We start from the raw sequence: 16,233 nt of genomic DNA, 5'->3' as shown, positions 1-16,233 counted from the left end.
TTTCGTTTCACTCAACTGTTATAATATAATCATCGACTCAAACTATTATATTTCTCGCCTACTGAGAAAAAAGTCATTGGAACAACGAAAGAGAGGTGAAAAGAGGGTGAACGATGAGAAAATAATGAATTATTCTTCATGAACTCTTGCGAAAGCTTTCAAAAAATTGGGAACTTCAACAATAAATATCTCAATTTCGAGACGGGGAGTCATCTTAAAAAATTTTATTGTGCTAAGTTGGAAAATGAATTCTCCATAAGATACGCTTGAACATCCTTAACTTCCGGATATTGAAGAATCAGGAGATAATTTCAATCGATACGTATTTTCGTCATTCAAGCTGACATTCAACTTCTTCTAAAATAAAATGTTTTCTTTTTATTCAAAACAACTCGTTACACACTCGACTAGAAGGTTAAGCATGGATGAACGAATAAAATAGTTTTCTATCAAACTGCAGATTCACTCTCTCCAAAAACATTGCAGTTTAATGAAGCAAACTCTTCATTTCTTCTCAGTGTTCCGATGTTCATAGAATCTATAAGCTCGACATTTTGATTATCTATCTCATAAGTTATCTGTTACTCGTAAATTCAAAAAAATTGAAGAAAATACATTGAGAAAATATTTTTCTGTATAGTTCTTGCATTCACAAGCGATTTAAATAAAAATCATTTCTCTTTTTGAGTCAAGACAAACGCTTTTAGCTATATAAAGTGCAAAATATTGCACTTTGTCTCTGAGTCTGTGAAATATGATTAAGTCCGGTGAATCCGAGTCCACGTAGAATCATTGGCAGAGCGAAAATTCTTAGTCATTCTTTCCATTTTTTTCGTACCACTCATCGGAGCTGACGCAGCTGCCCTCGAAGCAAAACTATGAAAAAAATCAAGAATGCGCATTGTTGAGAGCAATGTTGATCGTTTAAGAGCATCTGAGACAGAGCGTTGGTCGTACTTACCCGAGGTTCCGTGTCGTTTTTCTTTCCACAAAGGGAGCCTGGTGCTGCGGAATGATAAGCTAAGCGGCAATGTTCATAGGATCCGATTCTAAGGGTCGTGCAATCCAATCGGACGCAAGGGTCGTACTGAAAGTTGGTGAATCTTTGAGTCACACGAAAAACGTTTGAATGCAAAATGATTGAAAGCAGCGCTTTTATTAAAATCCTGCTTGTCAATAGAATTAATAAGCAAAACTCGAAATTTCGAAACGTCAGACGTTTTCGATCGCTAAAAACTTCGATGGCACGTTTCCATTGTTCCCGGTACCGAAAAATTCATGTGTTCAATATTTACCCTCGAGTTTTTACAGGCTTCTTTATAACCCAGCCTTTGGCATTGTTCATCCAGACTTAGCTCTTGGCCGGGCAAAGGCACTCGGAAATTTTCAGCCATTGTTTTTGGTTGGTTGTACAAGCATTCCAGCTTCCGTGCTCTGTGACGAGAAAAATAAAAATTACAGAACCACCGCGAGTACGTAATTTTGACGATGAATTATAAATTTTTGTATAAACAGATGCATACAGCAATATTTTGTTGAATTCTATGAATGAGCACGCTGAGAAAAACGACGAGTTTTTCTCGACAGTGGTTTCCTGTGACATAACGAAGCCTTGTCCGCTATTGCATGCAAAATTCTTGTCACCATCGTGAGATAAGCCCATTCTATAAACCGAAAAACGTTGAGGTAAATGCTTGCGAAATAATTTTGGCACTTGCGCTAACGAAATATTAGCCACAATGTAACATTTTCGATAATTCAATAGAAAACCGTGTTGGCAGTTCGTCAAAATGGTCGAAGTCTGAAAATTTGAACTTTTTATTTCCGTTTTGCCTTTTTTGTGTACTTACACGTGGCCTACTTCGTGAGCTGCGACTTTAAGACTGCCAAATGCACCATTATCGCTAATCAGAGCGACCGCCCTTTGTTTACCGTCATCCTCAGGGTTGCTGCATATCGCCTCATTCATCGCTATCCCTAGAAACCATCGAACCGGACTCCATTTAAATCGCTAATAAAATTAGAATACCTGCATGTCAAATATTCAAGAAAATAAGCAAATTTTTACCATCCACTTTCCCCACCAACGGGAACCTGTCAAATTTCAAAAATAAATTCAGTCAGTAATGATTTGTTGACACAATCATATGATCGAACGAGAAAATTTCGTGCTGCGTACTTGGTCATTGTGACGGCAATGTTGTACATGCTCAATGGAATCTGATCCTTTACATCATAATAAAATAATGACGACTCGTCGAGTGCAACGTCACTATGATAGGCTCTGAGACTTGGAACCCAAGATTTCAAGATGTACGGTGTGGCGGCTGGTGTCTAAAAATCGTGCCAGGTTTGAAGAGACTCGTTCGACGAAGGTTCATTGAACTTGGCAGCATTCAAGTGTAGAATTACGTTTCTGTATATGGAACATATGTTTTTCAACTCACAGTGGCTATGGCGATTGCGGCAATGTGTATCCTGATGCTCGGATTCTCAAAACGACGATAGTAAAGATCCACGCCGTTCCAAAATACCAACGCGTATTCCAGCACACTTATCATCTTGGACTCGTCGCTTTGATTGTCTAAAAAGCTGTTTAAACGTTGCTTTATCGTTTCTGCTTCAATGAGTCTTAATTCGTTCATACCAGCACAAAATTTACTTAGCATTCCAATAAGTATGATCGAATTGGAGGAACAGTTTCGGATAAAGAGTTGGAACCGGCGCTACCATTTCGATGTTGATCGGATCATCGATGAAGGCTGCAAAAAAAATTGCCATTGAATTTCCGTCCAATATTTGAATTCTCTCGATTGTCCAAACGAAAAAATCAATCCTGGAGAAGCGATTTTGATTCTTTTGAAATTTACTTACGCCCGCCGACGCCGAAATTCCAGGAAACGCGGGTGATCCTGTAGATCACGTGATCGTATTGCATGTTCGGGTAAGCTTTAAAGTTGGCGCCATATTTTGGAAAATACTTGCTTACGTGATCCGTAACAGCTTCACTCAGCGACAGAGGTCGGATTACGAGAGCTGAAGTGTTTGGACCCATCACAATGTTGCCAGTCTGAAGAAAAAAATGTTTTTTTTTTTTTAATTTGGATGCTCCTAATTGCCCGATTTTTTTCTCCGAATAATGCTCACAATTTTGGGCCCACCGTCATGGTGCTCGTTGGAGCTCACAACGATGGAAGCGCTGTGATTCCGGTCCTCGTAGAGCTGGCCGATACTCTTCATCGCCTGCACCACACACAGGGATCAAATTTTTCGTATTTTTTTCCATTTACTCGTTTTCTTCTTTCCAAGTTTCATATGAAAAACTTACCTCTGGTAGAAGAGCGTAAGAGACTCTGCCAGGTGCGATGATGTTATCGTAAGCAAAGTAAACGGGTGTCTCGACCGAGGCAAGCAGTGAATCTCTAGGATGAAGCCAGAGATCGAAGTTTTCGTCGAAGGCTCGGAACTTCATTCGAGTGCCGCTTAGTTCTTGGCTACCGGCCGCGGATCTCTTATGCTTGTGTCCGATCAAATCGATTTTTACTAGCTCATGTCCCAGCACTGTCCAATAGATTTTATGAAATATTTATTTTATTCGTGTTTCCGAGATCACTGAAAATTATTTACCAGCTTCGGGCTCCACGTTGAAGGCCTTCAATATCGGATCGTCAACGGCGAGCACCTGAAAATACGTTTAAACGATGAATTTTCTTTCGTTTCTTCAACCTTTAATCTAGAAACTTTCTGTTGGTACTTTAAACGGCTCTCTGAGGAGATGGTTTCTGGTTAATCAATAATCGATGCTTTTACCTTTCCGTAGCAGGCAAAAGGGCCCAGAATTACCAGGCAAAAAACAATCACCCACTGCTGATACATGCTCGGACTTGTAGTTGAATTCAAAATGGAATTCCAATTGACGAATTTTCACAATTCTTGTGCTTATATATATTCTGACTATTTGACATCCGTTGGCTCGATATCGTCATTTGATAACGTAACGTCTATTGACAACTTATTCAAGTTCACACTTTTGCGGTGTTTTATCTACGAACGGAATTTCGGGATTGGTACGAACTGACGTCATTTTCTCTGTTCTACCAGGAACACTCGGCGCTCGAAGTGACACAAGTGTCAAGCATACTTTGAAGAGTAATTTATCACCTTCGCTACGATATCGAATATGAAATGTAAATTAAGGAAATTTTCGAGTATTTTTCAAGAGTTTTACTGAATAATTGAATCGATCAATGTCTTGGATTCATCTATTTCACAGCACTGTTGGCCAATTTTTGACAATTTTATTTCCATTTTTTAATTTCATCAAAAGTATGACGAAATTTATATTGAACCATCATCTTTGACGTTTCCGTATTCATGCTTTTCGCATTATCCAGATCGTTGTGCCCTAGATTTGCACACATCAAATAGCGCAATAATTAGTAAGCGTTTTCAGTATAAATCTAGAATGAGTAGGAAATAATCGACGCCCCTAAAGTGCATATCGCATCGATGTCATCATCGAAACTTCCAGAAATAAATCGAGATTAGCATTGAAGAGGGGAAAAGTCGATCGAATCAATAAAAAAAGTGACTAACCGAAATTCGGCAGTCTTTGACGAAATTTCGAACGATTGGTCTCGAGGCAAATAAACCTCGGATTTGTAACCTTTTTTAATAAACTATTTGTTAACTTGTTGTAAAAGTATTGAGTTGGAGTTCAACTCTTTTGACCTTAAGAGTATGAATCAGTCGACTATAACCTCATTGGAATTTTCGAAATCGAAATTCTTCGGCACAGTTTGACCGATTAAAAAAAGGCTTTGTCAGCCGATTTTCGCCATTGTTTTGCGTAGGCTGACAGAGCCTTTTTTTAATCTGTCGAACTGTGTCAAAGAATTTCGATTTCGAAATTTGCAGCTATCTCTCTCGCCCTGACGGTTGCGATATACCGACTGATCCATCCTCTTATTCCCTTAAACACTCGTCCTCGACAACTCGTCCCTTCGTGACGCTCTTCGCGGGCACAACACGATTTAGTATAAAAATGTGATTTTCTTAAAAGCCGCAGTAGAAACGATCCGCTGAAAAAAAGTGTCGGAACAGGATTTTCTCACGATGTATTTGAGCCACGAGTTTGTGGGTGCAACGGTGTGAATAAAACGCGAACGTGTTACTTTCTTTGATTTAAATACGGTTCGTTAGTTCCGAAAATATGTAAAATCCTACAGATACATGCACATGCATTCGACGAGACTGGGACGCAGGCTCTTTCGAGAGCCGTCCTTTCCTGACAAGTTTGACAAATTACATATTTCCTTTCGGCTTTCCAATCTCGCCGACTCGGCGTATGTCTTTGCGAGAGATGCTAAAATCAGTGAATAAAAAGTCAAATATCATTTGCATCAATGCCTCATTTCCACGCACTCGGGAATCGCTCTTGTTGTAAGCACGAAAAACAATCAATCCATCTCGAGGTGCTACGTACCGTGGATGCGCTCCGTGCAGAGGCGCAGCGGCGGCGTTAACGCAAAAAACTTTTGTCCGATTATTTTTGTAATTAAATTTAACAACCGGCACGCTGCCAAATTAGACTCTAATACGAGTCTCACACGAGCACATGATGGATTGTTTGTCCGTACGTGTGTGGTTGGTGCGCGACTCGCTCGTATATTCCGATGCAAGCATACAACTGCTCCTTCAATCAGAAATTCTCATTTTTTCTTTTATATTTCCTCACACTCGCATCATCGTGCGCGAAGCGCGCGCGCGGAGCGGTAGTTAAAAGATGGCAGTGCTACCATCATCAATAAACGTCACAGAGAGCCGTGCGTGTGGAGCCCCTTCGTATGTACACTTCGAACCCGACACATCGAAACTCTTATTTACTACATAGCGCCTTAATTATTGCGCGCCCTCTCCTCTCCTCTTCCATTCTCAACGACACGGCCACGACATCACGCTCCTTCCTTCGCGAGAGGCGACTCGAGATCGCTTTACCGCAACGATCGATGCGAGATCAACGATTCCTCATTTCGCTTCCATCTCTTTTGCTATTCGCCGGCGAAGAGGTGACCGGTTTCGGCGGTTCGCTTCGTTCATCGACGGTTAAATGTACTCGAAATTCGCGTCGACCTGCGTGCACGAGTCCAGCAATAATACGGCAGGAATTTATGAAAACTTTGGGAAAAGTTCACGGTTCCAAGACACTTTTTAACGCTGTTTTTCAGAGCCTTTTCACCCAAGTTTCTTGCGACTTTCGATCCGATGTTTTTTGCTTTTGCACGTATTTTTTCTGGAGAGGATTTAGCAATGAGATTTTCCAACGATTCCGGGGCGTTTGAAGCTCCTGCGGAGTTTCTTCAACGAAAATCTTTCGTCGCTCTTTTGTTTTATTTAGATTTGCGTATGTTTGCGTCCGGGAGAAAAGAAACAGCAATTTTGGGCTGGCTGGGGAGGAAGAAGAAAGCGCAACTCCAGAAGGAGCCTGAGCGAAGGCGAAAGAAGTCAATATATAAAATTCTATGGTCGAGGGGATTCACGTATCACGAATCGTTGAAATGATTCCACTTATCCGCGACGGGGAGTCCCCAAAGAATATGTCTGCCCCGCGCTCATCCTCCCGTCTTCCAGAACAGTCTCCCCGCGAACAAAGCGAGAAATCGAAGTCGAACGCGCTACGGGACGTCCGGTTGCGGACGCTCGGATATTTAATTCGCATCTCTGTGTGCGAGTGTTGCTACCGAAGATATTTTATTTACTGGACAAAAACGTTTTCGCCGAGAGCCGAAAAAGATTCCCGTTCGTTCCAGTGATAAATGCCGATTTCTCTGACATTGCGAGCCCTTTATCCAGCCTTTCCCTAATGTCCTTCATTTCCTGTGGCGCAAAACTGCTTCGCAATTCTCAACTCGACTGGAAAATTCACTTTGCACCGATAGCAAACCGGTTGATTCGTCGAAAAAAAAACTTGGCAGAAGTCTTTCCACGAGCCAATTATCTGAGCAGATAATTCGTGATTGATTCGTTCGCTGACGTCGACTTGGAAATCGCGTTCGGAGTCACCCGACTAGTGGACACTTTAAAGAAAATATTTGAAAACCAAAGTTTTGTTTTTCTAAAAATATACAGAAAAAGTGTGAGCATATAATTTCTTATCTTCTCTCTCGAATTATAAGCTAAAGAATTCGAATTAATATTCGGCGCTGACGTACAAAATTACCGCAGCCACCGAGACGAGAGGTGAGGAAAAAGGGTCAAGCACAGCAGCAATGTCTTTCTGTGCTGCACCTCACACCGTAGATGCCGCCTGCCACGCAACAAATGAGCAACGATCATCTTGTCTGACATGACAATGCTGAGAAAAAAGCTTCGGTCTTCATATGCATCGTCTCTCTCTCTCTCTCTCTTTACTCACTTTCTTTCTCGATCGTTTTTCATTCACTTGCTCTTCGTCATTGCACTTGATCTGTTTTCTTCTCGCTTTCTCGACCACCTCGACCCGCTACTCTTTCGCATTCTTCCCATATATGGAAGCCTCAATCAACTCGCCTCATCGTCGTCTCGAATACCCAATAACATTACACAAGTCATCAAATTCTGAGGAGCCCATCAAATTGGAAGCATCATCCGTTACGTAGAATTTCAAATCCCGGAATTTTCGTCTCAATTTATTTTATTTCAATATGGAATTATCGATATTCAAATTTCGATTATTTGATTTTTGAGGATTCATATTTTGATGATTTTAATTTTAATTAATCAAATTTTGAGGATTCTTCATGATGCCAATCTCGATTATTCACATTCCGATGATCCAAAATTTGCTATTAAATGATTTCATGTAAATAACTTATCGATTACATTCAAAAAGTATCTCCGATATTTCTTTTCTTTTTTTTTTTTTTTCAATATTTCCAATATTTCCAAAAAATTTTCCAATATTTCCTTTCCGGAGCGTTCGGCTGTTTCAGTGCTATTAAAAACCCTCCGTTCATTCACCGATTAAAAAAAAAGAACAAAAGTTTCCACCACCGCATTAAGGTGTACGGACAATGTGAATTAATTGAGTATTAACAGCGACAGGTTAATTAACGTTTCCACTTGGTGTTCTTCGCGCAAATGAAGCTGTACGAGCTCGATCTATGACCTCCAACCTTTCAGTCATTATGTCGATCGTTTGTGTTTACTTGCGGGGCTCTTGATGAAGCCGCGGCGTGTTACTACAATTTCGAAATCAATTTTTTCTTCGTAGATAACCGTATTCAAAGACATGAAAAAAACGAAAATTGGGTTCAAGGTCCGTTGATTGGTGTCCTCCACATTTTTCAATGACATCGACGCTCAAAATCGATTTTATTAATAATTCAATTTCACTAATTTATTATCCTCTGAGTACCAAAAAACGAATCGTTCGATTCATAACTTCACGACCTTTAAGCAGGAAGAATCGTTCGAGGATCGACGAGCAAACAATGCGTTTGGAATGCCCGCGTGATTTCGAGTTTCCGGATCTGCCTCATTTGTACCGCTCCAAAGTGAGAGGAGCGCGGTGGGAAAACTTTTGCGATTTTAGCCAGCCCAGAGTTGAGACGATCGTGTTTCACCTGTTACAGAGTGAAGCGAAGAGAGAAAGAGAGCAGCGAGGAGTGGAGAGAGGGCGAGGAAAAAGCCTTCTCATTTTGTCCGCAAGATAATTTGGTTACAGTAACTAATCGTTCGCTCTTTCAAACTCGCCGCAAATGCGAGGAGCGCGGTTGTGCAGATGGTGCTGCACCCGAGAGTATATAAGGGTGCTCTCGCGCCCCGGCGGTCCCTTTGTCGTAATTAATAGTTCTTCCCCCGCGGGACCTATACACTGTATATGGCTTTTGCCTAAATGATTATCCATCCATCTTACCAAAGAATGTTTTCTCTCTCTTCTTTTGTCGCGTCATCTTCGTCTCACTCTCCACGATAACCGCGGAGACCGGCGCGACTTTGACGAACGCATAATCCGCGTCAGTCTCCGCTCATTCGAGAGAAATTTCTTTTCATTCGTGCTCAACGATTCATTAATTCTTCATTTCTCTTGTTGCGGCCAATGAAAAAGAAAAAAAAACAAAAACAAAAACAACAACCTTAGAATAAGAGTTTTCGCACAAACTCGCGCTCGATTTCTTCGTCTTTGGAAAATCCAAAAAAACTGCGTTTGCGTTCCTGTTCCTAGAAACAAGCGTCCCTGCCCTTTGGCTTGCGGAAACTGTTGCGAGGACTCTCAATAAATCTATGAATTTCCCGGGCTCGGAGAATCAGAGTCCCCGAGAGCCGTCAACGTTGGACCCGCGACGGCGCGAGTGTCGTGAGACGAAAAAAATGGAGAAACGAGGTTCTGATTCCATGAAATATGAAGCGACTTTCCACGAGAGCGAAATTCCCGTCTCGGTCCACGGATAGTTCCCAGCTCAAGGAAGTTTCGATCCCCCCTAATCGCAACACGCCCCATAACATCAGCGATGCTGACCACGCCTCGAAGACCGTTGAAGTAATTTAACAACTTGTCACCTACTTTATCAATTGTTCGTGACAGTCGCGGGCCCGCGAGGTGGAAACAAGCACACACTTAACCTACCGCGAGCGCATTATCGCTGGGGCGCGCACGGTTTCGCGCACAGCGGGTATAAGTAATGTGGGATGGAGTTGGTGGTTTTCTCTCGGAGCGCACATGCATGCAAAGCAACCTCGGTGCATGCACTTTAGCAGTTTGACGACGACGAGGAGGCGGCCGAGGACAGCGATCGTCATTTGACTTCCCAGAAGTCAGTCATTAGTGCGCGGTCTTCGTTGCGCTTCGCGCATAGAGCTCACCGGTTTCTCTCTCTTCTCTCTCTCTCGCTCATCGGCCAGCTCGTTCAGCCTTTTCTACGGCTCATTTTACTTTCGAGTCATTAAATTACGATACGCGATGGAATAATAGATATTATCGTGCGCCTCTCTGCTCGGCCGTCTCCTCCTGCCTCGACGATAATAATGGACGCACTTTTTTTATTGTTTCTTCGATTATCTAGCGGTAATCGGACCACTAATTTCCATATTTATGGATGTTTACAGCCACACGCAGATAATGAGCGACTTAACGAACTCATTATTTTCGAGAAACTCATTAAGCCTCCGCTTTACATGGGATATAGACTAAATTGTCACAGCTCGCAGCTCGTGATTACGGACGTGCCTTCGCGGTGGAGGCGCCGAAAATGCTTCGACGATCGTCGCTTTATGAAAAACGATGGAGAATTTAATCGAGTGTTCTTCCTGCGCAATGATCTCGTGATAAGTTTGTTTTTCGATAAGAATCTCGCTTCGTGCGATTGAAATATCGCTGGCCCGAGAGAATTTCGTCTACGATTAATGGCTTTCTCATTCGGTCGTAAGCTCCGTAATTGGAAGGGTAAAAGTAACGAATGGCTCGAGCCCGGTCGATTTAACACGGAATACGCGGTGCATACGTGTCCGGAGTGGAAGTAACGTTAACCGCGAATCTCCGGCGGGCTTATAACAACGAATAATAACGCTTGAGTACATAAATGCTCGTGTAAAGGGAGCATATGCTCGTTCGCTCGCGCGTAAGAGCCGTTAAACGGAGTAAACTTGGTCGACTCATCTCTGGCGGGGCGAGCCGCCCCAGCCAGAGATTAAGATCCGTCTATTTATAATTAGAATATTTAAATTGTGCCGACATGTGCGCGCGCTCTCCCGCCACGAAATGGAGAGGACACCTCGCCGGGCCTTTCACACGAGCTCGTGTAAACGCGATGCTTTATCGCGACTCGGGAGGAAATTTGAGGTGCGCGGCCGAAAAGTACGCCGGGATCGTTGTGCGGCCTCTTCCCGCGTGAGAAAAATATGAGTCGTCCGAAAAAACAAGGGTGCGAATTCGAGGGTGACACGGAGCGAGGAGCATTTGTACGGCTCAGCACGAGCTCGCCGGTAACTGTTGGCTAAACATTCGTCAGCTATCTCGATCACGGTTATTCATTAAGGCGAGAGACGCTCGGGTGGAATTCCCTCGCGTCATGCCAGCTCCTCTGACATGCCGTGTGCGCGAACTAACGGAATGATGGAAAGTCCGAGAGCAGCGGCGAGGCTAAATTGATGAATAATCAGACCGAAGTTAAAGAATTTAATGTTTTAATGGCACGAGAGATTTGTAAAGACGCAACACGTGTTTGATTCCAAAAACTCTTGTCACTTTGTCAGCGAGCACGATTAAGCGAAATACCGAAAAGCTCTTACGTTTTTGCCATGTGAAATTATTTTACCGAGCCCATTAGACACACGCGTTATGTGCACGCATTACCGCGATGACGAGAGCTAATTAAACATTCATTAGCATCGGTAATTGGCTCCCCTCTCTCTCTCTCTCTCTCGCTCTTCATTCTCTTTGCCTGTTTTTATCGTATATTGATTGCTCCGAGCATCGATATCCATGAAAAATGAATGCGTACATGCACTCAATTATGCTGACGAGAGCTACGCTCGGATTACAATACAAACGCCGTAAAAATGATTAACTTCGCGACTAATTACGATCGTTAAATAGCCTTCCAAGCCGTTCGAAAACGTCGACAAAACACTCCATAAACGCGTGCCTCCGCTTGCGTGTCATTCAATTTTTTTCTCTTTTCACTCATCCTACAATATCCCGCCTCGAGCGGATTGACCGGTTGACAGTCGCTGAACCCAACCAACTTTCGTATCTTCTATGATGACAGGAAAGGAGAGAAAGAGAGAACGAATCATTTGTCATCGCGAGGCCGACGAGCCGCCGCGAACGCGACTGTTCTCGCCCCGAGCCATTGCCGATCGACACCCGTTCCGATGTATATAAACGGTGCTCGGAATTCGACTTTCGGCATGAATCAGAAATCCCCACAATATCGAACGATTCATCGAAACTCCAAAAAAAAAAAAAAAAGCGAATCCACTTTTTGACCGTCCATTAGTCTTGAGCTATGACAAACTTTTCGGAATTTGCATCAACATTTTTTCAATCTTTCTCCACTATTTTTAATCCGGCTTTTCATTTTTCTACCAACTTTTTCGCTCTTTTCTCGATCTCCAATTCAAGTTTCAGCGATTTTTTTCCCCCGTAACCCGCCCGTATTTCCATACACCAAACGACCTTGAAAGGAACAATTTTCAGAATAAAATCTCTTTTCAATTGTTCTATGTTGAAAATTGTAGCATTTGAATATTCAGATCCAGGACACCCCGTTTGCATACGGTATAATCGCTCAAAGAGCCTCTGTGTGTGTGTGTGTGTGTGTGTGTGTGTGTGTGTGTGTGTGTGTGTGTGTGTGTGTGCATCGCGCTCATTCCACAAGTAAAGTTGCATGGATAATCGTCGAGTATCGCCATCGATTACACATATCGATGACCGTGTGCTGGGTTAACCATCAGCACTCTCGCCGAGCGCTTCTCGCCTCGTTACAACCGCACCGATGTATCCAACATGCAAATTAACCAGCACGATATCGTGTTGTACATTTACGCAAATGGCATAAAATCGACCTGTTCAAAATCCTCACGGAGCACCGCTCTCTTACACCCATATCGTTTTACAGCGTGTTACACGGTAGTAATTTTCCCCTAAATGCTCCTTATTTTTTTCATTCTCTGTCGGTTCTAATTCGAGTTTGAATAACCTCTGTGAATCCTAAATTACGAGTGAGTTCAATCCTTTCGAAGTGACTCTTGACCACTGGCGTGTGTATTTATCGATTTTCCTAAATTTTATGCTTATATAATTTCACATTTTGTACTTGAACTTTGATTCATTTTATATTTTCTTCATTTATATTTATAACGATTTAAGGGAGGGTCCTGCTTTAGAAAGTCAAAAAAATCTATTGTTTTCGCGGGAATGTTTTTAGGGTAGATGGAAATAACTCAACATGGCGAACTTTTCGGTATAGATTCAAGGATATTTCAAAAGTATAGAAACATTTTTTTAATGTGAGAAATACTATCTTGTACATGGTTTATGCGCAAAGTCTGATTGTCGAAATTTCTCGTGTACGATGCGGAGATCGTAATTATTCTCTGAAACGAAAATTCTAATTTTTTTTCCATACTTTTATATATTTTCATTCCATATGAACCTATAAAAACCTGAAAAAATGATGAAATTCTATATTTTTAGCGAGTTTGTCAAAAAATTTAGACCAATTTTATAATTTATACGAATCGAGCAAAACGATGTCGACAAAATGTCAAAGATGCTTTGAATTCCAAGCTGTCATTTTGACAATGGTCGTGTTTCAAGCAGAATCAATCAGAATCGTGGAAAAGCGATGACAATGAACAGCTAATTCACGCGTCCCGAGCTTACTTTATGAAAAGTGATTTAAAAATATAACCTTTATGATGTTTATATTGGTTTTTATTTTATTTTGTCATCCTCCGGAGATAAACGACCATAGAAAATAGCTAGAATCGACTGAAAACTTTTACGAGGCTCTAAAAATATCGAAGGCAGTTGTTCGAAAGTACTGAAGTTTTAAAAAATTCGGGGTTCAAAAGAGTCGCAGAAAGTGCACGAAAGCCTATTTCCAAAGCAAGCTGGTCGAGCGGGGTGGATATTTTGATCGTAATCTTTCCAGGAACTCGAATTTCATGACTAATAAATCCGAGTTTCGAGCCATATGTTTCGGTCCCGAGCTGCGCGCACGGGATCGAATGCAACGTGAAATAATTGTAGAACGAGTTTTGATTAAAAGTGAAAAGGACAAAAAAAAAAGAAACAAAATCCGCAGAGGACAATGGGATTTGGCGCGGTGTACGCGAGTCCGGAGAAGGTGAAAAACACGATGCGTGTTCGCATTGCGCACACGCGAAGGTACAAACTCGCCCGCGCGCGCAGCACGTTGCGATGCCGGAAGTTGGAGCAATTAACGATGTAAGTGGTCCGCTGGTCTCAGGGAGTGAGATAGCATCGCTCGGACTCACAGTCCCTCTGTACCTCTGTCTGTCTCTCGCGCGGTCTTGATGCCCTATTAAATATAAGCACGAAAACACTTCGATGAGAATGAGATAGGGAGGTATGTACGTGCACAGAGGCACTCAGACACACAGCAGTGTTGTACAGACGAGAAAAGCAGGTGCCTTTTGGACGCATTATACGCTCTTAATCGCTGCACACCTTCTTCCCTTCGTTTCTTGTCTTTTATTTAACTTCGTTTCATTTCGTGTTTTTTTTTCAACATCCTCGCGTCTCGAATCCCTTTATTTTGAGTATGTCCGATGACTCTATTCACAGAGTAAAATCGCAGCGGCGTTTACGGGGCGTTTAGGTTCGTTCGTTATTCGTAGTAAATGGAGGCTGGATTTTCGGATGTGACGTTTGTGAAGATTTGAAATAAAATCGAGGGACGATGCTTCCTGGCTGGATACCTTGAAAAAAAATATTTTTCATTTACTTTAGTTTCGCAAATAATCGGGACTCGATGTGTAAAGTAGCGGTTGCACGGACGTGGCCGCGCGGTTTTCGAGGAGAACGAGAGCCCCGACGAACCGCTGATTTCCTTTCCTCGCACTTGCGGATTCCATCCCCTCGAAACAAATTGCGAATCGAAGCGGTGGCGAAGATAGACGAGAGTTATTAAAGCAAAGCCGTGCAGCAGGATGCCGCGCTCAACGCGATCGCGTTTCGGGAACCTCCGTCGCGTATCGGCCTCTCTCTTCTTCCGGAGTCTCTCTGTACGCACGAGTGTGCAAACTTTGAGAGCCATGGGTGGCGTTGTGCCTTGAGTTTCAGGATGTCCAGGCCAGAAGCCTGGCAAAAGCTCGATCTAGCCACAGACCCAACCACATCCTCCGAGGACCCTTTTTTCGTGCTCGAGCAGGGTCTTCGCGCACCTTCCGTATTCGTGCTAAAGAGATCTCGCGCATGCGAATATATTGAGCGTGCAAAAACCCTTTTGCACTTCATCTCAGGCTGGCGGAATGGCCGAATCTCTGCAAAATGATCCAAGTGGCGTTGGGATCGTGGGTAACGAGGGAGCCTTATTTTTCGGGGCTCTCGACCCGGCTAATGGATCAGCGCGGCGGTGAGTTAAAATCCCGAGTCATCGTACGACTCGAAGTAACCAACGATTCAGTCCGGCGGTCGAGGACTCGAGCAACTTTTATAAATCTACTTGTGTTTGTGTGTAATGACGAAAAAGGATTATTCGGTCTGAAATGATCGTTTGTTCCCAAGAGCCCGAAGGAGCTTCATTTCCCTCGTCAATAAGCCTTCTAATTTGGAAACAGCATTTCAAGTTTATCCGGCTTTTGTCAAATGGAATATACATTGATGACCCGTGAATATTTGCCGAACGTCAAAACGAGTTTTGTATGGTTAACGTTTAATCGAGAGCACATAATACGAGGAATTACGTGAAAGCGTGTATTTTCCAAATGTGTACAGGCTTTACGAATGTATGAGAAGAGTGTTTTGGTTCGGTGGTTTCGCCAGCACTAGACAATCGTCCTGTAGTGCGTTTTAGCATCACCACAAAAAACTGACACTGTTACACACACACAGAGAGAGAGAGAGAGAGACACACACACACGCGCACACATGGACAGACGAATGTCGGTATATAATAGCGCTTGACCGCTAATGGGCCCCAAATTAATTTCACGTAATTGGGGGTAAGCCGTTGGACTACCCGTTTTACCCTAATAGGAATAAAATAACCCCTTCTCGTTCTCGCTCACTCGCTCTGCTCTCTTCGCCGCATAATTGCTGTAATGCCGAAGGCGAAAAACCCCTTTTTCGTATCCTTTCCTCGTATTCCCCCTGCGTCGCGCAACAGCGGAAATAAGCAAATGCGATTAAGTCTCTCGGGGTCTGTCACGCTTCGCGTTCGCCTACTCTCCGCTGCTTTTCATCATGTATAAACGCCACGAATTTCACACACTCTTCTTCGCTTGTAAAACTTGTTTTCCATGTGTATGGGCCTGCCATTGCATTATCGTTGTTGTTGTATCGGAACGATAAAATGCTCGTTAATAGCTTTCCACTGCGAAATATGCGAGGCTCTCGTGTTACTATTTATCATTTCGAATATTAAAATTAACGATTGAGGAAACGAAGGAATTGGGGAGTTTTGAGAATGAGGCGAAAATCAATTGAAATAAACACTGAAATAACGACATTCGTATTACAGCGAACTGTTGGATGTAAATTTAGTATAATATATTCTTCCATAT

The 16,233-nt window shown here is 42.7% G+C and overlaps 1 protein-coding gene across 1 annotated transcript; it reads right to left on the bottom strand.

Annotated features, from left to right (window-relative positions):
* Positions 1–358: 358 nt before the first annotated feature.
* LOC122411011 (venom metalloproteinase 3-like) lies at positions 359–3,973 on the bottom strand. The gene is made up of 13 exons (XM_043419525.1): positions 3,628–3,973; positions 3,329–3,561; positions 3,148–3,243; positions 2,875–3,070; positions 2,663–2,762; positions 2,448–2,592; positions 2,180–2,334; positions 2,069–2,094; positions 1,851–1,977; positions 1,524–1,664; positions 1,296–1,434; positions 962–1,087; positions 359–876 (listed from the first exon to the last, which is right to left on the bottom strand). Exons 2-13 carry the CDS (start codon positions 3,470–3,472, stop codon positions 811–813), a joined length of 1,461 nt encoding a protein of 486 aa, XP_043275460.1. The 5' UTR covers positions 3,473–3,561; positions 3,628–3,973; the 3' UTR covers positions 359–810.
* Between the last annotated feature and the right edge of the window lie 12,260 nt (positions 3,974–16,233).

The sequence above is a fragment of the Venturia canescens genome, chromosome 5 (genome assembly GCF_019457755.1).
Source record: "Venturia canescens isolate UGA chromosome 5, ASM1945775v1, whole genome shotgun sequence".
Classification (NCBI taxonomy): Eukaryota; Metazoa; Arthropoda; class Insecta; order Hymenoptera; family Ichneumonidae; genus Venturia; species Venturia canescens.
Note: the sequence above shows the minus strand (reverse complement) of the source record. Positions and strands in the feature narration are given on the sequence as shown.

Bases quoted from the DNA above. Each gene is read 5' to 3' on its own strand.
- LOC122411011 (XM_043419525.1), bottom strand. From the start codon at position 3,472: ATGAAGTTCCGAGCCTTCGACGAAAACTTCGATCTCTGGCTTCATCCT. The intron at 2,763-2,874 runs GTAAGTAAATTT...TTTTTTTTGCAG, and splicing joins GAATTTCGGCGTCGGCGGGC to CCTTCATCGATGATCCGATC. The intron at 2,335-2,447 runs GTGAGTTGAAAA...CACGATTTTTAG, and splicing joins CCGCAATCGCCATAGCCACT to ACACCAGCCGCCACACCGTA.